General features: G+C 47.2%; 1 protein-coding gene across 2 annotated transcripts; it reads right to left on the reverse strand.

The window, feature by feature from the left end:
* Positions 1-715: 715 nt before the first annotated feature.
* PTBP1 (polypyrimidine tract binding protein 1) lies at positions 716-27922 on the reverse strand. 2 transcript variants are annotated; one of them, XM_085040412.1, is made up of 15 exons: positions 27787-27904; positions 23940-23970; positions 14147-14222; positions 13472-13644; positions 12394-12540; positions 11287-11451; positions 10439-10549; positions 9960-10134; positions 9259-9336; positions 7836-7981; positions 5285-5318; positions 4692-4784; positions 4175-4391; positions 3858-3935; positions 716-3543 (listed from the first exon to the last, which is right to left on the reverse strand). In XM_085040412.1, exons 1-15 carry the CDS (start codon positions 27792-27794, stop codon positions 3411-3413), a joined length of 1665 nt encoding a protein of 554 aa, XP_084896538.1. In that variant the 5' UTR covers positions 27795-27904; the 3' UTR covers positions 716-3410. The 2 variants fall into 2 exon arrangements, with proteins under 2 accessions (XP_084896538.1, XP_084896539.1); XM_085040413.1 differs by lacking the exon at positions 23940-23970 and having other exon boundaries at positions 27787-27922.
* Between the last annotated feature and the right edge of the window lie 37 nt (positions 27923-27959).

Raw genomic sequence — 27959 nt, forward strand, 5'->3', positions numbered from 1 at the left:
AGGGAGAGGCAGCTGTTACAAATCGCATTAGCCTTTCAAGGAACAACAGTGGTCCCTTTCAGCAGCCCCCGGCTCCGGCAGGACCCCCTCGGTAACCCTGGAGGCAGAGGGCTGTGCAAACGCCTGTGGAATACGCTAGAGCCTAATGACAGCTCAGCGCAGAGGGATGGGGCCAGCAGAGCCACAGCAGCAGCTCCAGGTGGGGATTGTGTCTCCCCCCAGCACACAGTGAATTTTGGACAGGAATTTGAGCAGAGCTCAGTATACAGGTAAGAACCAGATCCCTAAGGGAAGGGCTGTGCACCTGAGGGAACTCATGGAGAGATGGAAATTGCACCTCCTCCACGCCACATCCAGCCCCACAGCTACAGCACAGGACTAGAGAGAGGAGGGTTTGACTCAAAAGTGGGTTATTTTTCATGGATATTAGCCAGAACATATGGAAAGTTTAGGAACATGAAGTAACAAAGTGTTGGAGTGTGACACAGGCAGAGCATCAGTGAGGTCCCAACAGCCTCAGGCTTTGGGGCTCCAGCCTGGCACTGAGGGGCTGGAGGGCCAGACCCCATCCCCTGTCTCCACGGAGACAGGGACAAGCACTGCCAGCCCAGAGTGTGTGAAAAGTCAAAGTTATATAAAATGAGGCAGCTGGAATTACATGAGAAGGAAAAATCAGAAGCAAAACAGGCACAATAAAGAGGAGGAAGATCAGGAGTGAAGGATACAGAAGAATTTATTGAAAGCACAAGTACAGACTGGGCACCAACTGCTTCTACAATCTCAACAGGAAATAATGGAGCTACAGAAAGGTACAAAGGTTGTTATAAAATAGTTTTAATTTCATTTCTTTTTGCATTACAAACATTCTTTGAAAGAGGCAATGGAATTCTGATGGTGTGTACGCTTCCCCTCCCCACCCACCTTCCACAATACTGAACCTGGAATTGCTGTTATCAAAATATACAATACATCTGGTCACCATAAAAAACTGGGTTTTGCTGCCCCTCATGTCTTACAACAGGTATAAAAAAATTATAAATATGTACACCCTTAGTTACTCACATTCTTTACATGCAAACACAGGATCCGAAGGGAGCACCCGCCGTGCCAGGGGTCTGGTTACCCAAATCCATCTGTGATTAGCACAGGACACCTACAGTGTCCTGGCCGGGGCCCGGCCCCGGGAGCCTCCCCAGTGCAGGGGAGGGTGATGGGGGCACTGACCAGTTACCCCAGTGCCGCTGGGCTGGGCTGGCTGGGTCCCCTGTGGGAGGAGTGGGTGTTTCATTGGGGAGGGGATGAGCCAACAGCCACCGAGACCCCTGGCCATGCCCTCCTGCAGGATGCTGGCAGGGCGTTGGGGAGCTTTGCAGGGACAGATCCCTGGCTCCAGCACAGCTCACCCAGATTTAGAGGTACCCAAAAGCAGCTGGGGTGATGCTGTCACTGGGGGTCTTGCCCTCCTCGGGGGTACCCAGCATGCCACAGCCCCAGCCGGACCCTCGCTCGGACCTCACACGCTTCTCCAGCATAATTCATATCCTTGAGAGTCCAGGGAGGAACTACGGAAAGTTAAGACTTTTCCAAACACTCAGTGCTAGGCAAGTCAAGAGCTCCCACACCAAGCAAGGAAATCAGAACTTGCAACACTAAGACAATTAAAAAACAAACTTTGGTCCACAATTTGCAGAAAAACCCTGAAAAAAAGTACAAGATTCTTGTTATTTTGCATCCGAACAGGTTGCAGGTTAGAGGGAAATGTAAGGCAACATCGGATCACACGGAATAGAAGGCAGAATGGCCCGGGAAAGAGTTTTAAGCCAGAAAAAAAAAAGTATCATTGGGAAAAACCGATCTGCTGCATTCTACTTTTAATAAATTCCCTTCCTAGAACAACATCTGGGCTTATAGGTTCAAAAGGTAAAAAATCTTTAGCCTGGGTCCTTTTCCTTCCATTCCCGAGCTGTTTGTGCTCATTCTCTCACACCCTTGGCTCTGCTCATCCTCAGCCACGACCTCAGCCTGGAAACTACTCCTGCCCTACAGCTTCAATTACAAAACAAAGAAAATAAAGTACAGTATACACGGGTAATACCACAAAGGAGTAAATTTAGATTACGTTTATACCATCTTATCATTCTATAAAAGGTACTTAAACTATTTCTTTTGCATATAAAGAGATTAGAATATTTGGTCAACTGAAAATATTGCTAGGCACAGAGGACAGCAACGGCATCAAAGTATAATACAAGGATTCAAACAAAAGCTCAAATGCTGAAGACATGCTCTAAGAACGATGGCGGAGCTACAGCAGCCTCATTAATCTCCAATTAGGGGCACAAAGGTACCTCTTGCAGGCACCTTTCTAATTGTGGGGTATCCAAGGATTCTCCAAATCCTAGCCAAGCATTTAGGTATATACACACACAATTTCGACAAACTCTGATTCATCTTCACAAGTGTCCCACAGTGGCTCTTTTGTCTCTCACCAATGCTCTGTGAGGGCAGAGCCTGTGGGTTCGCTCCTGACACTGGAATGTGATTTGGCCTTGGGAATGCTCCCCCACCCAGACCTTTGCTCAGCCACAAAGGCTCTCAGGTAACTCCCACCTGAGTTTGCAGGCGGCAATGACCCACGAGCAGACTGGAAAGTGGCACAGGGCACACGTGGAGATCAAGACATGCGGGGCAATGAGGAAAAACTGCCCTGAGTCACAGCCCAAAACTTCATTTATCCATTTTGCCAGCTCCCCCAGCTGATCGTCAGCCAGAGCCGCTCTCCCCCCTCAGCTCTGCCCATCCCCTCCCTGCAGCTCGGATGTTTTCCCCAAAGAAGTAGAAGGTTTAAGGCACAGGACAGCAGGTGCACAGGTAAGGTGGGATCAACGCAACCGAGTGTTGTGCTGGGCAGGTTGGGAGCTCCTGGTCACCACAATCCTGACTCCAAGGCGCTACAGTGAATTCACACAGTGGTTTTAGGTCTTTCAAGGCATGGATGGGTAAGGAAATTAAAAAAGGCATCAATGTGAAACCTGATATAACTTGTTGGGATCTGCTTTTTGGGGGAGGAGGAGCAGGAGGGGAGGGGAATTTCCCAGAGCAGGTTCCATAGTGTAAACTTGAACTTGTGATTTTTTATTGGAACAGTCAAGATTGTTACCCATCACCGCAAGGTTAGCAAGAGGAATTAAAATTAATTTTCTTTTTTTTTTTAAAAACCGGTAAACTGATTTCTCTTTAAAAAAATAAAATCTCTGGTCTTTTAAGGTCACTTCAGCTGCATTTTTAAAGTGGCTTTTTTTTTTTCTGGAATGATGGAAGTTGAAACCCTGGTGTCCAGCCTTTTAAAGTCAAGGCTGAACCCCAGAGGTTTTAAGTCAAGTCCATTTTTACTCAAGCCTTCCCAAGCTCTAAATGGTGGACTTGGAGAAGGACACACGCAGGTGATGGTTCTCCCCCAGGTCATGATTGTGGAGGTCAATGAGGGACTGAATGGCTTCTTCCACAGAGCCCATCTGGATCAGAGCCATTTTACGGTCCTTCCTGATAAGACACAAGTTTCAGGCATGTTCAGTTCCGTTGCAGGAGCTTCCCCAACTTGATTCAAGTTCTCTCATCCAGCAGAGAATTAACTCCCCAGGTATTTGCACCACACTCACTCTTTAGAGGAATATCCTGTGACAAGCACACACGGCCCTACTGCTCACTCAGAGCTCAGTCCAAGATTACTCATGAACTCTTTATCCCACAAGCACTGTTAATAAGAATTCTGCTCACCTTTAACTGGAACCAAGTACTTCCACCCTTCCCATATAAAAAGCCCCGAGTAAGGAGAGGACATAACACAAAACACTTACTGGAAGAATTTGAATCCTTTGACCATCCCACCATTGCTTGAAAATAACAACTTAAGGTCTTCTTCAGTTACTGAAGGTCTGAAACAAACAGTTTTCCCAGTCAAAGAGACATTGATAGACCAAGAATCTCAAAAAACTAATTCTCAGAGACTTTTCTAAATTCCCTACCAGCAGCCTCTTGGCATGGCAAGGCAATGGAACAGGGAGCTGGGTGAGCTCTCCTGACAGCAGCACAGAGCTGCCTGTGCCCACCCTCACACTGAGGATGCAAACACTTCAATACTCAGCCAAACAGAACTCTCCCCACAGATACTTACGGAATATTGGACAGATGAAGAGTGGCAGAAGGGGGAAAGATGTTTTGGAAATTTTTGGAGCCTGGTTTCTTGAAACGATGTAGAGGAGAAGTCCCAAAATCCTTGGTCAGGCCGTGGTCCTCCTGGTTCTCACGGGGCAGCTGCACTGTCTGGTGCTTGGACAGTGTGATGCGGATTGGCTTCCCGTGGAGCTTCTGCCCATTCAAGTGACTCATGGCTGCAAGGGGAGGACAGACCTGACTGCAGGGCACTTCAGTTTTGTTCAGACATGAATTCAAGGCCAGAATTTCACTGCCCTTGCAGACACCATGTAGGGTCCCTCTGCCACATTGCACTCTTCACCTATTTCCCTCTCGCACCCATGAGCTACCCCTGCCCCAGAGCTGCCCCACAGTCACACCCCACAAGGCACAGATACATTTGGGTTTTCTTTTAAAAGAGAAGAAAACGTCAATATTAAAGCTTTAACTACCCATTTTGTCCCTAACTGCCCAGAGTCTGACCCTGCTGAGCTTACCAAGCTGGGCCTGATTCCCATCGGCCATCTGAACCAGGGCGTTATCTTTCTTTTTAAATAAAATCTTCACCCTCTGTACATCACCATAGACTCCTTCAAAGAGGGAGGAAACAAGAACAGTCTTAGGTAGGGAAACAAAAAGTCTCATTCAACTTAACATCAGCTAATCAATCCAACAGCAAAAACATCCACTCCCAACCAGAACTGATCTCATTCCAACCACGGCTATGTATTCTGCTCTAATTAAGGGAATTCTTATATAGCAGAATAATAATGGAACAATACATTAAAGAAAAGACATTGGGTTTCAGCAAAAAGCCAAAATCTTACTGCCAGAAGACTGGACAATTTTGCATGCTCTCACAATTTAAAACTCTTATCAAAGACATGCAAAGCAATAACCCATGCAGAACTGAACCAAAACCAAAGGCAAACTAAATTAAATAGCAAACTAAGTAAACAATGTAAAACCAAAATTATGCATTCAAAAAAAAAAAAAAAGGCAAACTGCAAACTGTACATTTCTGAAGTATCAAAAAGTAATCTCAAATAAATGAAAAACAAGGTAATAAAAAGTGTGAATAATAACATACCGAAAAGAATAAAGAGGCATTGGGGTGTAACTCTCTTTAGAGAACAGCAGAGCAAGGCAGCGGAGGGACAGGGAAGAGGTAAGGAATCGAAGGGGAGAGCGAGGTTGCACAAATCGTCCACAACGAGGAAGGGCAGAGTCCCCGCAGGAAATGGCGAAATTGGTTGATGGATGATGAAGTTTTCAAGATGGTTAATATTGAAGGGCAGGTTGGTTTCCGAAGAGCAGGGTTTGTTTTATATTTTTTTTTTGGAAGGGGAATGTTTTTATTTTTTTTTTTGTTTCAAGCAACAACAGGAAGCAGAAGTACCGTGCAGTCAGTTGGCAAAGAAATTCCGGATCGGGGGAAGAAAAAAAATTCAGGGATGGGGAGAAAAGAAAAAAGTAGCAAAAAACACAGGTCAGTAAATACATAAGGAATATGTAGTGTTCCATCAGTCAGATTTATAGAATTCTACACACAATAACTTGCTTACAGAAACAGTTAATAGGTTTTACCTAGTGGAACACAATGATAAAGAAAAGGCATTTTTACTTCAGATATACAAAGGAGTAAAAGACAGTATCCTCCCAGAGTGACTTCCACAGGCTGCAATATCCAATTCAATTGCAAAAGCATTCCCTAAAATTTGACTAAAAATATTTTGTCTCTTTACAATTAATGACTTCATGGACCAAGTCACAAACAACTTCATTTGTTGCTCTGGTGTCAGGGACTGCAGGAAGCATTCCATAAATCCATACCACAGTACCTGGCTGGAAAAAAACAAGGAACATCCACCTTGGATACCAACCACTGCTTTAAACAAGCAGATCATATGGATGAGCAGCTATACTGCCAAAAATCCCACTCCAAGGTGTACTGGAAGCACTCAGATAAAGGAGCTGGTACCTTGTTTGCATAGGATTGTTCCCTTTCTGCTCCATAGCCTGACCTCACCATGCAGAAACCCAAAATACTGGGTCACCACAAGATGAGATGCATGGACTGCTCCCACTCTTGTGGAAGCAAAAATGGAGCTATTTCAGCTCCCATGATTCCCACTCAGGAAAACCCCATGGCAGTGCAGTCACTCCAGGTAATACTGTCTCTTTACTAACTGGTTGTGGCACAGGTAAGTTTCTACAACACTGATTATACAGGCAGTGGAAAAAGTTTCATGTCTGTTAGTTCACAGCTTCAGTCCAAGACCCAAAGTCTCTCTAGCCCAAAGACAAGCTGGATGGAGAGTGAAGAGCTCCTCAAAAAAACCACAGGGCATGAAATAACTGCTTGCTCCTGCCTAAACAGAGCTGTGAGAAATCTGAGAGGTGCAGCACAGCCCCTTGTCCTGCCACTGCCACCCAGGCATTCAACAGCATCCCCAGAGCAGTGTCACACTGATCTGGAATAATGATGCCAGCTCTTATTAAGACTAATGCTTTTTTGGAACAAACAGAGATGAGAGTCCCTGGAATGGCAGAGCAGTTCCCAGGTAGCAGGAGCAGCAAATCCCAAAGCTGTTCCACAGCCCCTTCTGTTATTTCATGCCCTGGAGAGAATAGCAATGACAGGTAAGAGCAGTCTGAAACATGATCCAATTGGTTCATCTCATTAAGAGTTAAACATTTTGATCATTCATCACATCCAGGCTTCCCCTTTGATCCAAAGAGGTTTTGTGGTGACTCTGCCATCATTGGTAAGTTTTACAGCTTTGCAAAGTGCTATTAACGTGTGTGCACAGTCCCACCAGTTACAGCTCCTCAGCAGAGCCTTGTCACTCTGCTGAACACCAGAGGTTCTACACTTTCAATCCAACCAGATCCAGGGGCTGACTGAAGGCAAATCCAAGCCCCCCATATCCAATTCCCTTATGGCGCTGTCTTTCATTATACAAGGATTTTGTTCAAATATTACTTGCTTTATTTTTAGAGAAACCCAAATATTTCAACTCACTCAGTTAAGCAGAATTGAAAATGTAAACTGTGAGCTGTTAAAGGGTTTAGCTAAGGAAAAACTTCCAGGAATCCTGGAAGGGGGAAATGTGCAAGCACATGGCAGAGGAAATACTGCACAGGTACAAGGTCAAGCTAGCAGGGATCCAGACACTACACAGAAAGAGCAAAGGTCAGCATGAAGCCTCTCTGTAGTTCTGAATTAATGTATTAAAAACTACAACATGCCAAGGAAAAGGAATGGACATGGCTATTCTTTGACCCAAAATGACACTATTCCATGGGAATGGTGAGGAGACTCCACACAGAAGAGGAAGGGACAGGCATTGTAGTCTCTGGGGGACAAGAGCAGACAGGCAGCATCCTTGGCTTAGAACCAAGGAAGAGCAATTTCAATTTGAGATGGACTTTCCCATTTCCCTTCAGCAACTAGAGTACTGCTCTGCCCTGCACCTGGGGCTGTCAGAGCACAGCAGCGGCTGCTCTAGCGGTGCCGCTTCCTTTGGATATAGCAGGATTTCACTTTCAATGAATTTCAGCCCAATCTGTGGTCAGAAAGTGAAAGCAGAGATAACAGGAAGGAGAAAAAAAAAAAGTAAAGTTAGGACTCCACTAACCTCTGGGATCAGATTGCTAACCAGCAGCACGGAGTGCCCTGTCCCAGCCAGGCCGGGAATGGCAATCCGTCCTGCTGCAGCCGCCGCAGCTGCTGCTGGAATAGCCAAAGGAGCTAGTGCTCCAGGAACACTTGGAACTGTCAGGCCTGGAAATTAAAGAATATCAACCAGTAAAGAATTAACAGCATGTACTCTAGTGTATTTGCTGCACCAGAAGGGAGAACAACACACCCTCTGAACCATGCAAGTCATCATTCCCAACAGTGCCCATGTAATCCTAAGGGCAACAGGAGCCTCCGCTTCTGGTGCTGCAGGAAATGTTCTGGTTTCTATCAGGATTTGCTCTTGCAGTGCCTGGTGCTGAGCAGGTGCCTCAGCACTCTCGTGCGTGTTTCACAAGCAGCGGACGAGCACAAAGCCTTAGCTCTGCTGTGTAGGGCAGGTGTCACACACGGGGCGTGGGGAGGGTCTGTCCAACCAGGGCATGCACAATGTGCTCTCACCATGCAACCACCAGGTACCCTGTGCCACCATCACACCCAGATCTCTTGAGTGGGAACCACTGCAGCTGGATTTACAGGCATTCCTAGATGGTTCCCAGTACCAGCTGGCACCTCCTGTACTGGCCCTCCAAGGGCAAGAGCTTTAGAGCTCAAGAAACAACCTGCTAGTGGTCAATTCCATGGATTACTCCCCAAAGCAGCCCTGTTTGTTTCCTCAGCAGGGCTGGATGTTCCTAAAACACCACCTCAACAGTCCACTCCGTGCTTGTTTGTCCTAAGCGAGGAAATTTCATCATGTTCCTAGAAAGTTAACATGGCTTGGAATGCTGAGAACCCCAGCAAGGCTTGTTTAGGCTGGCACTCCAGTGAGCATGTTCAACACCTCTGGATTTCAGACTCTTGGCTATTTCTCAAAGCAGCAATGATCTGTTACTTACAACACGAGCTGTGAACTTCACAGTGCAACTGTCCATGCACATGTAATCAGTATCATGTTTAAGTACCAGCTTTCTCAAAATATTTAAGAAAAAAACCGGACAGATTCCTTGCTTTTGACCACATTTACAGGTGTCAAATAGAGTTCCCAACCTCTTCAATGACATGAGGAAATTCAAAGCACAAGAACTTCTATCTCCTCATCATCTCCCCTAATTATTTCAAAGCCTGCCTTTACTGTCTCTCCTGTCCTGCTTCATATATTTTCCTCCTGTCACTAGCACATTACCCAGAGGTGCTGCAGCTGCACACAGCATTCCTAGCTGAGGTGATGTACTGGATCACCACTCCTTTCCGTGTCCAAGTGCCAGCATTTAGAATTTACATGGCTAAGCCCAACAAAAACATCACTACTTTGCTTTAAAATATGAAGATGCTTCACCAACAGTAAACCTACTAAGATTTCAACTTACGAAATACAGTACCTGCAGCCTGAGGAATGGCAAAAGTAGGAGGAAAGCCAGCTCCTGCATATGGAGAAGGAGAGATTATTCCTGGGGCACCTGGGAAAGACACATACATTATACAAAGATGCCCAACAGCAGGAAAACACTAAACTTGCCAGAACTACAGAATATTGAGTTGGAAGAAACTAATAAGGATCATCAAGTCCTACTCCTGGCCTCATACAGGACAGCCCCAACAATCCCATCATGTACCTGAGACTGCTGTTCTAACACTTCTTCAACTGTCAGGCTTGGTGTCGTGACCACTGCCTGTTCAGTGCCCAGCCACTGCCTGGGTGAAGAACCTTTTCCTAATAACTAACCTAAACCTCCCTAAACTTAGCTGGAATGTCTCAATCTGTCTGTCAACAGAAGCATTTAGTCAAAAGCTAAACCCTAGAACACAACCAGAAATTCAAAAATGCCTTTCACGTAACAATGAACTTCCAGAGATTACCAAAACAATTCCTGGTCAAACACCAGGTGGCACCAGAGGCACTGACCACTGGGACTGACATGGGATTTAGCACTAATCTGATCCTCAGTGATCCCCACATGTTCTTCCTTAGTCACTCTATTCCAAAATTTTGACCAAATACATCAGAATAACATCCCCTCCCCTTCTCCTGACACACACACACCAGCTGAATTTCTCCTGGTCACACTTGCAGAACTCTCACCGAAAGCAGCTGCCATGGTCTGGTCCAGAGTGGGCTGGTTATCCCCAGAGGGCAAGTCTGGGCGGGTGTAGTCTCTGCTCTTGTCGTTATTATACTTTACATTGAGACTTGTGAGCTTGGAGAAGTCGATGCGCAGCGTGCAGCAGGCGTTGTAGATGTTCTGTCCATCCAGAGACTGCAAGGAAACAAACCAGTCCTCACCCAAATGCATTCAGACCAAGCTCACAGCAGTTGCACTCTGGAGAGGGAAGGTGTTAGGCCATCCCATGGCTCCACCTGAGAACAGGCATCTCATGTGTATACAGCTCTGCTTCATTCAGCCCTTCTGGCAGCCCCCAAGTCGCATATGGGAGCAATTCCCTCCCACTCATGCTCTGTCCTTGGGGTGATGCTGGTGTCAGCCCACCCCAATGCCCACCCTGAGCTTGAGTTAACCAAGGCAAACCCAAGTGAGAGTAATCCAGGTATGCAGCACTCACCAGTTTGGCATGCTGAGCACTCATGGGGTCAGCATATTGCAACAGGGCCTGAAACTGATGGTTCTTTGTGAATGTGATGATTTTCAAGACTGTACCAAATTTGGAAAAGATCTGCAAGGAAATATTTACATATCTTGTTATCACATTTTCAGTAAGATCATTTCACATTGATCTCTTGTTACAAGAAAAAACAAATGTCATCCTTTAAGCCTGCCAGCTTTTAACTGCAGCACTGAAGGTCTTAACCCACACTGTGAGCATTGCTTAACTGGCATCATGGCATCAGCCTAGAACACACCAGAGTGACTGAACTGCCCTCTAAATACTGCTTGTTAATTCTGAGTTATTACACAGGAATATTCACAAACACCTTCACAAACTTGACTTCTTCCAGGAATTTCAAGTATTCTTAAACACAGTCAAGCTTGCATTTTAAACATGAAGGTAAAGTTAAGCAACCGCAGTAGACTGAGGCAACTTTTCAAACTGGCCACTGCCTAAATAGCTCCTGAGCACTGTATTTGTTTCCCAGGCTCTGGCACAAGGATGAAGAGTAGCTGCTAAAGACAACCTGAAAAACCTAAAGACAACCTGAAAAACTGTAATCAATTCAGTTAAAGTGGACCAGGACTCGAATCTCTGGAAATTAAAATCTGGCCAGAGTGGGACCAAAACTAGCAGAACCTCCTGGAGGTATCAGGTCCCCAGAGAAGCCTGACAGCTCTGCTCAGAACTTGCCTTGTACAAACACAAACCACAGACTTTGCAACTACAACAACACACCAGTTGCTGCTGCCCCTTCCTCCAGGGCAATCTTCAAGCAGTTGTGGTGACATGTGGTGACATACCTGGTGCAGAACATCTAGAGTGACAGGGTAGAAGAGATTCTCCACAATGATCCTCAGGACAGGGCTCTGGCCAGCCATCGCCATCCCCGCATCGACAGCCGCAGCGGCCAGCGCCAGGCCTGGGGTCTGCACAGTGGCCACGGCTTGCAGAGCTGCTTGGGCACGCTGCAGGACCAAAAAATGCTGTTAGAACCACAGTTCTGCTTCCTAAAACTCCACAGTCAGCTCTCCTTGAGCTCCCTCTCTGCAAATAGCCTGCTGGACTCAGCAGTGAGCAGAACAGCCACATGCTGCTCCCAGGGTTGGGGCACATTTGAGACAGGACCAATCAAGACCATCCCAACCAGTAATAGCAAGGCACAAATACAAACTAAATCAACCATGCAGTATCTGTGCAATGGCAAAACCTTGCTCTGCATAAACTGAGGCAGCAAAATTACCCCATTGTTTAGGAAAAGGGAAAAACAGGGCTCTTCTAGAGTGAGATACCATCTCCAGAATCCTAGACAAGCTGAAAAGACCAAAAGATTGAGGCACATCTGCCACAGGGATCCAGAAGTGAGAAGTGCCTGGGGATTCTACAGAGCCCCCTCACACACAAAACACCTACGCTCCAGCTGTGAGAAGTACCCAACAGCAGCATTTTATCTGCAAATGGATGCTCTGATCCTGACTGGAGTGGGATTGAACAGTGAGGAGGCAAAGGGGATGTACTGGCAGCCGCCCCAAGTAAGGGGCCACAACACTTGAAGTTCTTTCCTGTGTTCCTGTCCTAAACAGCTGGAAAGAGTGGCTGAGCTGAAAATAGGAACTTTTTGCCCTCTGCAGAGCATACAGTGCAGAGACCCTTGAGGGCTCAGAGCCTTGAGACCTGCTGGGTTCAGGTGCTGCTGCCTTGAAGCTGCACCTACCAGCACCAGCAGGCTGCACTCTACCGCAGGTGAGTTCTGCCCCATCAGGGCTGCTCTTGATAGAAATCTTTTAAACATCCAAAACAAACATCCTAAAGCACCATATGTTACTCAAGCCCCTGGATTTCAAACCAGCAGCAGAGATCTGGCTGTGTGTCCCCCCTCCCTGGGATAACAATGCAGAGAACAAACTGACTGCTTGGTTTGGAGAGCTGTCTGTCTTCAGCTCCTTGTGGTTGGAGAACTGGATGTAGATGGGCTGGCTCCGGAGCACTGGAGTGACTGTGGTGTAGTAGTTCACCATGGTGTTGGCTGTCTCCTCCGTGTTCATCTCTATGAAAGCCTGGGAAGTGAAACCCAACACAGACACGTCACACCAGGACAGCACCAGGTCACTCCAAACCTCTGGCAGAGCCCTAATGGAACTGGATTTTCACAACTGCATTTACATGTGTTTTTGTACACAGAACTGTTTAAAATCCAACTGTAAGCAGAACAAATGAGGATTTTCCCTCTCCAGACTGATTTAATGCAATGCTTCAGTCTCACCCTAAGATCTCGGTGCTATGTGTATTTAGACATAAGTATCTGCAAAAACACAAAAATAGAGCAATAATCCAGACTCTTCACTTCTCTGAAGCCCCCTCACTGCTTAGGGGCTTCTCTCCCTCAGAAGAGAAATACAAGGGATTGCAGCAAGTCACTGCACTAAGCACTTACATGTAATCACACTACACAATGTATCAGAGGCACCTTTTCATAATTAAGATTAAAGACATTATTTTAAGCAATGATTAAAGTTGGCTTGCTTTTTTACTCCTTAATTTGCAAGACAATTTTAGTTACCAAATTAGCGCACACCTCACACATTACCCAAGAGTATTTCAGCCTTACCCAGTTCATTTACTAGATCTGGAAAGGTGTCCTCAATGTGCCACGTTACACGGTGGTAACTCAGCTGTCAAGAAAAGCCTGAGTGAAAAAGGCCAACTCATGGCACTGCTGTTCAAATAATCCCTGGCCTGCAATTTCCAAACCAGGCCTAACGCTAATTATAAGTGACAACCTGTAATTATGGATTGAGCTCCTTCTGCAGCCTGAAAATGGTATTTTCTACAGCTCATGGGATAATCACAGAAAAGTAAAATAAGAGTATGCAGAAGTTATTGACTCGTAACACATGGCAGTTGTTTAAACAACTTGGAGCTGGTTTCCTCATGACAAACCCATCAAGCCTTTGACACAATCCCTGCTTTCAATTATGGAGACAATACCTGGTTTTTTCCTTTCAACATTAGAAGATTGGTGACCTTGCCAAAGGGTAAGCCCAAAGAAATGACCTCTGCCTCTGTGACGTCACTGGGGAGCTTGCGGATGTGGATTACTCGGGATGGGATCCCGGCACTTCTGTTATCACCTTTGAACTTCTTGCTGTCGTTTCCATTAGCTGTAAGAAGCAAGAGTTACTGCTGATGAGAAGGGTCTGGAAGAAGAAGCACACATTTCCCACTGCTGACACACAGACTCTGCTCCCCAGTCAGTTACTACACTATTACAGAGAAATTCCATAGTCTAAGTTAACTCAAGTCTGAAGACACATGATTTTACTCTCTTTTTCCCCCAAATTAGATGGCAGGAGTGACACAGCCAAATGCCACTGCAATGGAATCAATTCTCCAGTGGCCATTTCCTACTTCATGTAAAGCACACACCTACCCACCCACATCTTTTAGTGCAGGTCTGAGCCACTAACCCCAGATGGATGCTTTATTCCTTTCCACCTGGCTTAGTGTTCTTGGCAGAATTTTATTATTATGATTTAACACTGTCCTACAAAAGGACTAGTAAGTACTAAAAATGAAGAGACTTTAAAATTATGAGTAAGAAGACAAATCCAGACCTCCTCACAGTACTTATAAATTGCTGTGCTTGTTTCCACACAGTATTACCTGCAGAAGGAGAGTTGCTGTTCATGATAAAGGGTCCGTTAGTAACACAAGGAGAGAAAAGGTCCTCAGCTCCCCGCTGGAAGAGAACAGATGACAGGTAAACAGATAGCATTTTACTCAATTTTATCCAGGCACTCCTAAAGCAGAACAACTGAGAGAAAGCTGGACAGGAGCTGAACACAAGTGTAAGTGAAAACATACTGACAGTGGGCAGTGAAGCTCACCTCCATGAATTAAATATCAGTCAGATCCAGTTTGGTAATGGAGCAGCACTATCCAGTATCTCTTTTCAGCTCAGCATTAGGGATCTCAGGGCTGGAGTGTTGCTGAGTAGTGTGAAGCCACTACACGCAGTGCTGTGCACCAACAGGCACCTTCTCCTGTCATACCCGGCAAAACAGGTTTCTGACTACTCCCATCCCACAGGATTTTCACTCTGAAGCTGCCAAAACCGTCCGGGTATGATTTGGCAGTTACGAACCAAACCTGTGCATTCTGTGCCCAATTCCTGGAAGTGTTCACACCCAGGTTGGACAGGGTTTAGAGCACCCTGATCTGGTAGAAGGTATTTTCTGATACAGCATTGCCTGTAAAGTCACCTAAATCACCTCAACTGACCAGGACTGGTCTAACCCAAGCAGTAGGTACAAAAAACACTACTAAGACAAAAGCAAACATGCCTATGAATAAGACTTCTTAGCACAATCTATACTTGCATACACAATACACCTTACAATCAGCATGGCTTAATTTGAAGCAAATTACATGGAAGACTTCAAATCCCATTGTAAACTGTGAGCAAACATGATACTACAGATCTAACACAAGAGTACTTTCTCATAATTTTTTACACTACCCTTCCACAGAAACACCAGACTAAAAGGCTTTTATCAATAGAAAAATGCTCAGAGCTCATCCCTGCCTATGCAGCTCCCACCCACCTCGATGGAAACATACCCCACTCCAGACCATGGCACCAGAAACCCTTATCTTCCACAGCCCTGTATCTGGTGGCACCTGCAGAAACAGGAGCCGTGCAACAACAAAAGCTCTGTGCACTCCCCCAGCAGACAGGCTGGGAAAGTAGGTCACCGAGAGCCCCAGAACACCCAGCTACAGACACACGGTTTGGGTTTTTTTCTTTCCCCCTCAAATCTTGAATATCTCGTTTGACTACTCACTGCTAGCTCTTCAAAGAGGCTTCAAGGACTTTGATGTCCCGAAGATGAGAATTAGGCCAGGTTCCAAACCGCAGTTCATGAGCTCCTGCTGGTCACCTGCAAGCGCTGACCAGCTCCCACCAAGGCTCTGGCCTCAGCCTCCTCCTCCTCACATGGCACAGTCATTAGGAATGGGCCTTTTAACAGCTGTTCTAATTAGCACTTCGATTCCTGAGTGCAGCAAGAGGCAAGCTGGGCCAGGAGGCTATTAGACTGTGATCCCATCCTTTGATGATTCAAATTAAGGTATAATTCCAAGGCTACAAAAAATCCTTCCTTTTGCTGTTAGAACACTCTTGTGCCTGCACGGCTGCTGCCACTCCAGGTATGGCTCTCTGTGCCACAGCCAGGAATACACCTGGCAGCTACTGACAAAAACTACCCACCAAAGCACAGCCCTACTCACACAGTCTGGTGTGTTTCATGAAGGTGTTTCTGCCTTCTTGAAAGCCTTTGCATCAGGCCTTAACGGGCCTTGAATGTTTTAAAGCATCTTCTTAAATATTAACTTGTAAAATTCTGCATATCCAGAGCTCCAGCTCTTCCAGTACAAACTGATGTGTCTGTGCAAACACAGTGTGCAGCTCCTGCAATCTATCATGGAAACCGTAGGAGAGTGAGCCACATATTTGGCTCTGATAGAGGCAACACTAGAAAACTATAAACTGGAAAAACAAGCATTTATACCATTATGGAAAGAATTTAACTTTCCTAATGGCTTGTTTAACATAAACATTTTCTTGCATATTTGAGAACTTCCTCACAGGCAGGGACGACAAGGATGTCACTGCAGCCAGGCTCCATGTGTCCATGTCTCTTTAAGGAGAGCAATTTCCAATCCACTCCCCTCTTATCTTGGAGACAGCCTGTGCTGCCCACTGCGACCAGAGCCGGGAGGCAGAGGGGGGATGATTGTTCAACATCAAAAGCAGCAGCAGTCAATTTGTAAGCTTCCCAGCTGGAAGTACATGCAAACAAGGAGGGAGGACTGCTGTAGCTGGAAAACGGCAGTTATTCCAAGGTCTTTTCTCTACACAAGGAAGTTTACAGACAGTATATGTAGTACTGTGCAGTCACACCAAAGTTATTCCCCATATATCCCTGTGCAAGAGTGGCTGCTGAAGTGCAAGAGGAGCAGACCCACAAGGAGCCTCAGTGGTCACCCTGTGCTGCTATCCCCACACTGCACAGGCCAGTCCCCAGCACAACGAGGCTGCATCAACCACAGCTTTTCATCGGTGGGCGTTCTTCCTCCATTCCTGCTGGAGCTGATATCGAATAACCACAGGAAATAGTTGCTTTTTTGGAATGACCAAACCCGAAGCAAACTGAAACCCAGTTCTCTGTGACCCTGCCCACAGTAATGAGCACTCAGCAGCCTCCACCATCTCTCTGCCCTCACACTACAGGGATCACCAGTCTCTTTCCAGTCTCTTTTTTGTCTTTTTGCTCTGTATATGTTTAAAACACTAAAGAATTTCTTTAAAATTATGGTATAAATTCAAATGCTTTATACCAAGTACTCAATTCAGTAGAGGCAGAGGAACCAAAGCGAGCCTGGTTGGTTAAACATGTTTAGAAGAGTTGCTCACCAACAACACACCCATTGGGTATTTCGAATTATACTGGGAAAGCCAATAGAAAAGTTTTGATTCTTAGTTTTATACAATTTAATTTAGGTTTAAAATGAAGCAAATCCAGCCAAGGGCTGTGGAGGTGCCTGGTGCTCACCCACATCCACCCACAGCACTGCTTCTCTCCCTGCTGCATTCTCTGAGTAGTTTGGGGAGGCCCAGCTGCACTTCAAGACACAATTCTCCACCCCCAGTTCCCATCCCTGCTCACAGAGGCATAAATTACACTGACATTTTTGCTCAGCCATTCTTTCACAGCTGGTATTTTTACGACGAGATTAACAGAAGCCACAGTGCACTCGCAGCACATCAAATTCTTCGTTTGAACTAACAAATCTCCTCTTCCTGTTGACTGAAAACAACCATCACTTCTGGAGTTACGCTGCCAGATCCTACCTAGAACAGGGTAGGGCTGTTCCAACCACCCAAGTCCCCAGTCAGCAGCACACTGGCACCACGGAAACCCCACCGGGATGGGTTTCCATGCCAGCAGCCTCCTCTGGCCTGACGCTCCCGGCTACAGAAGGCCCCTTGCCCAAGCTGCACTCATTTAATCACACACCGTGCTCCAAGCAGCCCTGCTGCCAACACTTCCCTCATTCCCTCTTTCAACTCAGGGAAAGGCAGGTTGCTGCAAGGTACAGCTTAATATTTCATACCTCCCCCAGTTGTATTTCTGACCACACCCCAAACTCTAAGCCTTGCCTTGCTTTAAAGTTTTAACGAGTAAATCCTAAGAATTTAGACTGTCCAGGCTTTCAAAAAAGCAACAGCTCATTCACATACACTAAACAGAGTCTCACTGCCAGTAGGATTTTACCTGGCTTACAATGCTTTGGAATGAGGCCAGAGATTGTCTCAGCTTCTATCAGCACACCTAGAAATGCTACAGAAATTCCCAGCTGCCCTATATAATCCTTTATCTACTTAAGATCCAGCACTTATTTTAAATGGATTACAGTAAGTCAACTGCATCCTGCCTGTGCAAAAAGCTAGAAACAAACACAAACTAAACAACCACAAAAATATTAATTTCAAGACAAACATGTGATATTAATCAACTTTCAGACAGAAAGCAAAATTAAAGCAATGGCAAAAAGACAGAGCACATGGGAAGGAAGGGGACAAATGGCCAAAAAGGCCAGAAGCCACAGGCTCATCAAGCCCAAGATCTACAAAAAGCTGTGTCTCTCCCTGACTCACCAAAGAAACCCTATGGAGCAGCAGCACTGCCTCTGGATGTGGAGCACCTTACACTGCTCTGACAGATGCAGGATAGCAGTACTTTTGAGAGAGGAAAGGTGGATTTTGGAGGCGAACAGGCCATCAGCTAACAGGCACTCACAGAAAGCAAAGCAGGGAACACCAGCACCTGGAAACCTCCCTCTGAAAAGAAATCAAAGGAAGTCTCTCCTGCAAAAAGCCAGAGCACGTGGGCATCATTGTTCTTCACTTTCCCTACATTTGGAAAATATTGTAGAGCCAATAAAAGACCACTGTAATATTTTCACAAAAATGACACAGCCCACTGAGCTCACCAAAATCCTCTGCTCTGATCAAAGAGGCAAAAAAATGCCTCTGAGCACAGGAGGAGCAAGTGGCTCATCAGGGGCTGTGCAAGGTCAGTCCCAGAGGGACGCAGGAATGCTCTGATCCTTTAGTTCACAGCTCAAATCCCTGTGAAGAAACTATTAAGAGAAATCCATTCTGATGACATCATCATCACACTCATGTTACATTCCAACATTTTTTGCTGAGAGATTCGAGATTCAAGAATGGAACTATATTTAAACTACTAGGAAGGATGCCAGTTTTCCTTGCCTTCTACCAAAGACTCGTGTCCAGCACAGCTCACTAATGTTTCCCCTCTATTCCCCAATCCTGCCTCCAGCACTCTTTAGTCAGTTAAAGCAGTGTAAAAACATTCCAATTTGTGTCACAAACAAACCATGAGTCAACTTCTTTCGTGAAATGCTTCTGAAGAACACACACACCTGCATCCCCAACAGTCTCCAGGAAGCTGGGAAGTTAAGGCCAACACAAAGCAGCTTCAAGATTCCACAACCTAGCACAGCGTGACACTGCTCCCACCTCCGTGTCACTCACACCCTGGGCACACAATTTATCATTTGATCAGAACCGAAGGAGTTGGGATCAATTTAGTTCACCAAATTTCTCACGGCTGATATACCAGTTCAAACATAAGAAGACATATAACATTAATCAAATTAAGTCCAACCCAGCAGTCAGCATATTCCATGGACACAGTGGATCTGTGGCAGAGGCATCAGTCTATCTGGCAGCCACAGGGGACACTTATTTTCAACCCACGCTCTGCTCAGCCAACATCAGTCACCTGCCACTTCAGGCTTTTAAAACTGTTACAACCTCCCTCTTGCCTGGACAAGATTGAGGCTGATATCCCTAAAAAACAGCCAATGGCAAGCTCCCCGATGGGATCCCCACTGGCACACTGGGCACACACACACTCCTGGCCCCTTTGAAGCCGGGTGAGACAGTCAAAGCACGGCTGTTTCCCACCACGGTGCTGCTGCAAGTGCCGGCACCCTTTCTAGAGGCTGCCGACAAGCCCTGGAGTTCCTAAAAGCCACCAGACCGTCTAGTGCTGCACGAAAGCACCTCCTCACCCTGTGAACTTTAGCAACGAGCTGCGTTAGAGCTCGAGCACACACCAGCCTCCCAGCAAAGCCGGATCCTCAACCCACTCATCCATCAGCCCCTCCTAACTTTCTTTCTCAGTCTTTGCTACTATGGAGACACCCTGTGAAACAAACCTGCCCTTTGAGCAAATAAAAGGTGTGGCCAGTTTAAATAGCCCAAAATTCCTAAACTCCAAGTGCTGCAGCAATGCAGTCATGCTGGCTCTGTAGGGCAGCACACGCCCTGGCTTTATGATCCACCACTCCCAAGCTGAAACTTAACTACTCGTCAACCTTGAGTTTTCAAGTCATTGCCATGGAGCAGAGGGGGCCTTGGCAAAGCGCAACACAAATCCTATCAGAGAGAAACAGTGTTGGATGAGTCACTCCGGGAACACAGAATCCACAGAAGGACATTTCTGCCCTATCTAGAAGGCCAGTGGAACACACAGGTTTAGCAGGAACTCTCCAGGCAGCACAACTGTGGCTGAGCAGAGGCAAGCACCATGAATGGGATGGCTTTAACACCAGCCCAGCTGAGCACAGCATTCAATGTGTCCTCATAGGAAGCTTGAAAGAGTTGTACCAAAGCCATGGGGAATCTGAAATTAAATAATGCTTCCTCTTCTTGCTGGTGTGAGAGCACAACAAATGCAGCACCAGCTCACCTGCATTTTCCAGCCTGACAATATCTGAAGCAGATGTCAAGAGACCAGAGTCCATCCCTACACTTGTGGGACTAAAAAAGCGCAGTTGAGTAAGTTCACGTGTATTAAATATTTTTATTTTTTGTATCATCACACACTGAGGTCAAAGTAGGCCTGAGGTTTAAATCCAGTACTTTCTAAAGCCATTTTATTAACAGATCTATGACTTGAAGACCCAGGTGCATAAAGCAGCATGCAGCACTCTCAGGTGAGATGGAGCTGTTTGGTACATCCAGGTGACCCAATGGTGCCCAACAGCCACGGCTATCGTGTCCCCTGCCACCAACATGTGGCTCCCATGTGTGCTCACGCCTGATGGGGAGGCCACAAGAGCCAGCTTGTTGCAGCCTCTAACTAAAGCCATAGGAGGGGACTGGAATTTCCTCACAACATTCTTGGCCCACTGCCTGAAGCCATAATTACTGTTCCCATGGCAAAGATCCTGGCTTCACCACAAATCACTTCTATGCAGTCAGCCTGTATCACACTCCAGCAAAGCCTGTTTTAAAAATTAACTTCTCAAACACCACAGAACTGCACTTTTGGTTTCTGGAAGGGAAATCTTTCAAGCAGAGCTTGACTTAGCCAAGAAACTATGGGATTATTCAGCACCTAAAATATTCTGGGACTTTTCCAATCACCAAAAGGCAATTTCACTTAAAGAACAACGACGTGTCACAGTTCATCCTCCCTCTAGTCCTGCTCAGAGTGTGACGGAACAGTGATATCCAGGGAAATTAAACAAAGGGCAAGGAGACACAACAGAGAGGGACCTTGATCAGACTACTTGCAAGAGGCAACTGCAGGGTCAAAGAGCACCTCAGAGCTCAAACAGTGCCTCCATCTTAGGATTGTACTTTCTTCCTTTTCAGACAAGAGTGAAATTGTGGGAAGAAGGAAGTCTTAGATCATGTGTTTCTAGTTTGCAGGACATTCCAGAACGCTGTGCATCAGGAACCCCCACACCAGAATGGCAATGAGTTTCCTAAACAAATTCACACACTTTAAATTGAGGAGCCTAGAATGGCTACTACAATTACATCTGATTAAAACAAGACCATTGGGCTGTACAGTGCTCAGAAGTAAGCAGCTAGGACACCTGGGGGCTTCTTAAGTTAAAGAAACTAAATTTAATTAATACCTTGGAAAAATTAGTAAGTGGGTGTAAATACTCTTAATACGTAAATTAAGGATGTGAGAAAATAAAAAAAAATATGCCAGCAGCCTGCCTTTGAAAGCAATAATGTTGAGCAAACTGAAAAAACCTGACTTTCACAGAGTCCTCAATTTCTAAGTTAAGCTCAGCACCCACAGCACGAAGACACCAAGAGGCCACTGGAAGTTTGCTGTGACACGTGAGTCACAGCCACTTTTCCTACTTGACTGAGCCAGCTTTGGGACATTCCAGTGACAATATCAGATCATGGATAAAGTTACTGGGGGCTCAGTAGCATGTCACTGAGCATGGCAAGAGCTGACAGCTTTTCAGGACTGTCGTCTTTCAACACCCTACAAATTCCAACCTTCTGTACACCATTCCTACCTTCTGCGCACATACAGATCACAAATGAGCAAATTTACACATCAGATTAAAAACAGTTTTCCAGCTCAGATCTCCATGTGGGATTTGGTAGCTCAGCCAGGAAGCTCTCGTGAGCATGGGCGACAGAATGGACAGCCCAGTCTGTGCTGGATCCCAGGAGCAGGGGAAGGCGTATGATGTGACCCAAGCAGATTATGGTAGCACAGCAGAAGCTTCGCTTTGCTCCCAGATGTGCACAGACTCCAATTTAGTTACAGAAATCCATGACACATTACAGCCCAGCACTAACAGGGGGACTTCTATTACAAGAGCTACACCTGCATATTCAATGACTTAAACACAATCAGATAACATGGCTACAGTAAAAATCAGTTGAAAACTTACCTTTACCAAAATGATTCAGCTTTACTGCTTGCTTCTACCATTCTTTAAATTTTGATTCAACTTTCTCTAAATCTGCCTCATCTGACTTGACAAAAAACCTCATGTTCCTTGCACAATTGAGTTTCACCAGTCCCTCCCTGCTGTCTGACAGGCACAGCCATGGGTTCAATATTGTCCCATGCCAAGGGTGAAGGCACTCACCTTGGGATTGCTCCTAGTCCTCATCTGAGCCATCTGACTGGAACCAGGGACTGGAATCCCCCCACATGGGAGCAATGAGGCAGGCAACTCCACACCCCAAAACGCCGAGATTCAATGAGGACTACAACTACAGTTTCAGAAGCTTCCTGGTCAAGTTTAGTAACGCAAACTCACTTTTTAAAGTTGCAAATTACACATTGTTAAAAACCAGGGGACCTTAACCGACATAAATCAGTTTGCCAGCAGACATTGTATCAAACTGCTCTAGGAATGCCTTGGTCCACCTTTCATAATGGCTATGAACTATTAACCAACCTTATTGTCCAGGTTCAAGCCTCTCCTCCTTGCATCCGATGGCAAACTGAGCTCCTTGCAGCAGGCAGCATTTCCACCCAAACCACACACTATCATTAATTCAAATTTCAGATTCCCGCAGGAGGAAAAGGAGCAGCAACCTTTCCTCCACAACTGTTAAAGCCCCTTCAGACCCCTAAAACACTACCAGGTTGTTTGTGCTTAACACAGTTCATTGTGTACTTCCAACACAAAAACTCTGCTGGCCAGCAGCACCGTTCTGTGTGATGTTCCTACCCCATTCTGTAGGGCTACTGGTGCTCCCAGCGCACCAGCTCCACTGCACATCAATCCCATCCCATGGCATTGCTTCCCCAGCCCTCCAAGCAGCCACTCGTGGCTCTCAGTCACTGGCAGCTCTCGGTCACTTGGCTCCCCAGGCGCCGCTCGGCCGCATTGCCGCCGGCCAACACACACACAAGGCTGAGCTCCCTGCAGTCCTGATCCCAAAGCTGCAACATTCACCAAGTCAAACGCTAACCCTTCAGCCCGCTCTGTCCTGCACATTCCGGTTCGGCATTTCGCCGGACCGGCACTGATCCCGTGAACGTGACGCCTGTTGCCACCTACGGCCGATAAGGAGCCTCCTGTCAGCACTTTGAGTTTAGGGCTAAGGCTGCACTTTCCAAACCTGAGACTAGAAGGGCAAAGGTCATATTTACTGTACTCACAGGAGATAAAAATCAACTGCTAAACCCTCCCTTCTGTGGCTGAAGGATTTTTGACATATAACTAAGCAGGAATTCACACAAACAAAGGAAATGGAGTTGTCCAAAGGAAAAGGACCAGTTTCTTCATGGAGAATCATTGTCTAGCACACAAGTGAAAAGCATGGCTTGACATTTCAGCAAGGGAAAGGGCTGTTTCTAAAGGCAATAAAGTTGATAATCAATGTCCAAATGCCAAGAGCTAAATGCTGAGCTGTATAATACGTTTTAAATGCACATGAAACTGAATTACCTTCTGGTTAAAACCAATTTACATGGCACCAGAAATAACCCTTTACAGCTGAAGATCTACATTTGGTGAGACTAAAACTAGGTCAGATGCTGAGCAGTGTAAAAAGAGAGAAAAAGTGAGAAGTGCCTACCTTTGTACCAACTGTTATATCTTGGACAATGCTGTAGAAAAAAGAAAGAAAAGGATTAAAAAAGTTAGATAGGTTTGCCACAAAAATCCAGCATAGTTTACAGTAGTAAGAAAAAAGCAAGTCAAAGTGCACAGTTGTCTTTGCAGGTGAGCCAAGGACAGTTTACACAAAGAAAAATTATTAGATGGTGATGGTGGAGACCCAAGACCCAGCAGTGCCAGAAAACTGCAGCTCTCCCACTCCCTACGGCAGCACCTGCTCCTCCTGTGAGGGCACGGGGTAGGAGTGAACCTCCCCGAGCCCAGCAACGTGACCCCAGCTCTGACCACACCGAGAGGAAAAGCATCACGAGTCAGCTCCATCACCAACATCCCCTTCTGAAGTTCCTGTCCCTGACACCCACAGAGCCTCTGCCAGGCTCGGAGCCATGTCTAGCACGGCTGAAGAGACCAAGACCAGAGCTCTGGTGGTCCTTGGGCAGAGCCTGGCTGTGTCCCAGCAGAGCACGCAGAGGTCCACGCAATCCCAGCCTGGGGCATGCCCTACACAGGACTTCTCTATCAATTCTAGGAAAAAAACAGTTATTAAATTCTACCTTAGTCACTTAAACCTCCTAAAATGAGACTTTCTGATTAACTAAGATGAAAAATAGCACCAGCTGTACCTCAAATGATCGATACCAGCTCCTGGCCAGCACTGAACTCTACACCACAACACACACCTCCTTAGAACAAGGTCTTCCACCAATGCAGTCAGAATGGTTTCCCTAGCACGTGGCAAGCCATTCCGGATCTGGGTGATCTTCCAGAGCCTTACTGGAAGATCTGGGTGATCTTCCAGAGCCTTACAGCACCTCCCCATTACTGCTTTGTGGGAGAGCCCCAGATAGCCTAAGGATTTCAGTTATACCTTTGCATCAGTGATTGCATTTTTTTTAAATGAACTCCAAACCCCTGTAAAGCAGCAACACAAAACTGAGAGAAGAAATGACCCCTTTGGACTGCCATGGACACAGGCCTGCCCAGTTCAACTCTTCTCAAAGAGCTGCCTGTAATTCCAGAGCACAGGATGCAGCAGTGGCCAGCTGACTGACCTGCAGCAGCTCCACAGAGCAGGGCGACACAGAGCAGGCAGGGCAGTCCTCCTTGAACCAGCAACACGAAACCCGAAGTACTCAAGAACAACTCTACATGGTGATTTAACACGAGAGAACTTGCATTTACTAGTTCTTGCTTGCCTCCCCTCTTGCAACAATTCATAACTTGCATCAAGTCCTGCCCGATCTCATTAGGCCACTCAAATGTCCCCAAACAAAAATCCACAAACGAATCGCAGCCCCAGCACGAGCCAGCTCAGCTCCTCACATTTCCTCTTCCCCCCAACCTGCCGTGTCATCATAACCCAGCTCTCTGCAGCTGGAGCCACAGCCTGATCCAACGGCTGCTGCGGGGAACCACGCGATAGCTCCGTATTTTCCAGGGAAATCCTCGGAGAAGGCCGTGTCTGACACTGCCCCACGGGCCTGGCGCTGGTCACCCACCGGGCAGATGGGCTGGCTGCACTCGAGGGTCAGCTCTAATGAACTAATGAAACCCATCTGCATGGAGCAGTTCAAGGAACCAGCATCCCTAAACACAGCACGCATTCCTCAGCTAACACACAAACACTAATCCAGGCATTTCCAGAACCTTAAAAAAAACTAATGCCAACAAAGCACAATAAGAACAGGGAATGCCCCACATTTCCCAAACTCTCGAACTTACCCCAGAGCAGTTTCTCCCACTTCCTGTTCCTCCTGTGGGCCTCTCACACAGGAAATGTTTTACATAAAGTGCCTTAGCAGGGGATGGCATTTAAAAGTATCCAACAGGAAGAGACATTTTATTTGCTAAGAACTATTGATTCCTGCGATATCGTTGTAGCCCACCTGATAACAAATACCACAGGAAACAAGCTCCAACAGTATTTCAGAGTTTTTATTCAAGAAATGTGCAATGTATTTCCAGTTCACACACCCCCTCAGTAAGTTATCCCAATCTTGCTTCTCTTGTCCTGCACATCAGCCTTCAGGAGGGGATTAAAACTTTTCCCAGTTCCAAAAGAACAAGCAATAAAGCCCTTAATTTTTTTTCCACGTGGAATAATGGGATAATTCCTACGCAATAAGAGGAAAAATTAAGCAGCACCAGTAAAACCTCCAGGTCATTTTCCAAAGCAGCACTGCCCATACGGACTCCTCGCATGTTTTAACAAAGCAACTTATTCAAAGGGGATCATTCGGGCACAGCTCAGGATCATTTTCGGGACAAGGAGATGGGAGCAGCCTGGAGCCAGGGCCCACTCACTGCCAACTCGGCAAAAACCTAAAACCATTTTCTGAAGCAGCTTTTGAAGTTTCAGCAAGAGACAGAAGACACTTTCATGGGGCAAATGGATCCTGCACCGGGATCTCCAAGAGATGAAGGGTAACTGAGACTCGTGTGTTACGCTACAACTTCCACGTTTAAATAGCAACTTCTTTAACATTCAGAGAACATCTGCCTTCCCTGGAACTACAGCTGATAACAAACCGATTTTTGCCATTAGAATGTGTGATCTAATGCGCTGAGAATTCGTTGTTTGGGTGTTTTTTAATAATATCATTCAACGTGATGAGCAACTGGTTAAGAGCAGCAGAGCAATCCTGGATTGCAAAAACTGTAAGATACAGGATTTTTATGGGTTTTAAGATGAAAACAACACTGAGACGCCACCTTTTCAGCATGTAAAAAAGCCCAGACATGTGACTACGCCCAGACTAATGTTCTGAGGCAGAAAGCGAGAAGGCACTAATTTGGGCTTCCCGTACTTACGGCTCTGCGAAAACAAACTGCTTACTCGGAGGCCTTTAGAAATATTTTAACTACTGCGCGCTAGAAGAAACAAAAAACCACATCACTAAAAACAACCCACGCTATACAGGAGAAGAGGAGCACGGAGAGCTAGTTTTCGAGAGAGATCCCCTGATAAACCACCCGTTTTAGAGCGAACTCTGCCGCAGAGAGGCCCCGCCGGGCGGTGGTTAAAGAGGAATCGACGCTGCCCACGATAAAAGTTGAGCTCTGGAAACTCCCCGAGTCCCGGCGTGCGCAGGGAAGTTTTCTCTCCCGCAGTTGTGCGGGACAACGGGAGAGGAGCCAGGGCCGCGACCGTACCTGCGGCGCTCAGGTGAGGCGGCGATGGAGCCCTGCCCGCCCTCCTCCCGCCTGCGAAACTTGGGCGAGCGCAAACCGGTCACAAAAGGAACCCAGCGAGAGCCCCCCCCGCCCCCGCCCGCGGAAGCGCCAGACAATGGGAGGGAGCGCAGCCGTGAATCACCGCCCGCCGCCCCGCCAGGTGCGCCCGCCCCGCCCGCTCCGCCCCCGCGGGGCCGCGCCCGGGCCCCCCGCCCGCCCCCGCGGCGCTCCCGGCCCGCCGCCCCCCACCCGGCCCCGACGGGACCCTGCGAGTCCCTCTAGCCGGCAGCCGCCGAGCTCCCCTCGGCCGGAACCCCCGGAGCCTCCCTCCGTGCGGGACCCCCGAGCTCCCGCCGGCCGGGACCCCCGGTGCGGTGGGAGTGCACGAGGGGCCGACCCGCACGAGGCGCCGCGCCGGGGCCGCCCCCGCTTCCCGTTCGGAGGGATCCGGGGGGGGGGAGGGTCTTTGGCCCCCTCACGAGACCCCTCCGCCCGCCCCGGCCGCGCCCGCGGGCCCCCCGCATGTGCCGCTCCAGCCCCCGGCGCGGGTTCTCAACCCGGGCTCCCCCGCACCACGGGATGGGCCCGGCAGCGCCGCTCGCGGCCTCGGCGCGGCGCCGGGCGGGACTCACCCGTCCATTGCACACCGAGACGACCCGTCGGGAGCGGAGTGGAGGCGCCGCAATAGCGGGACGAGCGAGACCGCTCCGTGTTATAGACTCACAAAATGGCGGCACCGCCCGGCCCGCCTCGCCCGCGCCGGCGCTCCATTGGCCGACAGAGCTGTCATCCTGACGGGAGGGCG

This window comes from Lichenostomus cassidix, chromosome 28 (assembly GCF_008360975.1).
Source record: "Lichenostomus cassidix isolate B80296 chromosome 28, HeHo_3.0, whole genome shotgun sequence".
Classification (NCBI taxonomy): domain Eukaryota; kingdom Metazoa; phylum Chordata; class Aves; order Passeriformes; family Meliphagidae; genus Lichenostomus; species Lichenostomus cassidix.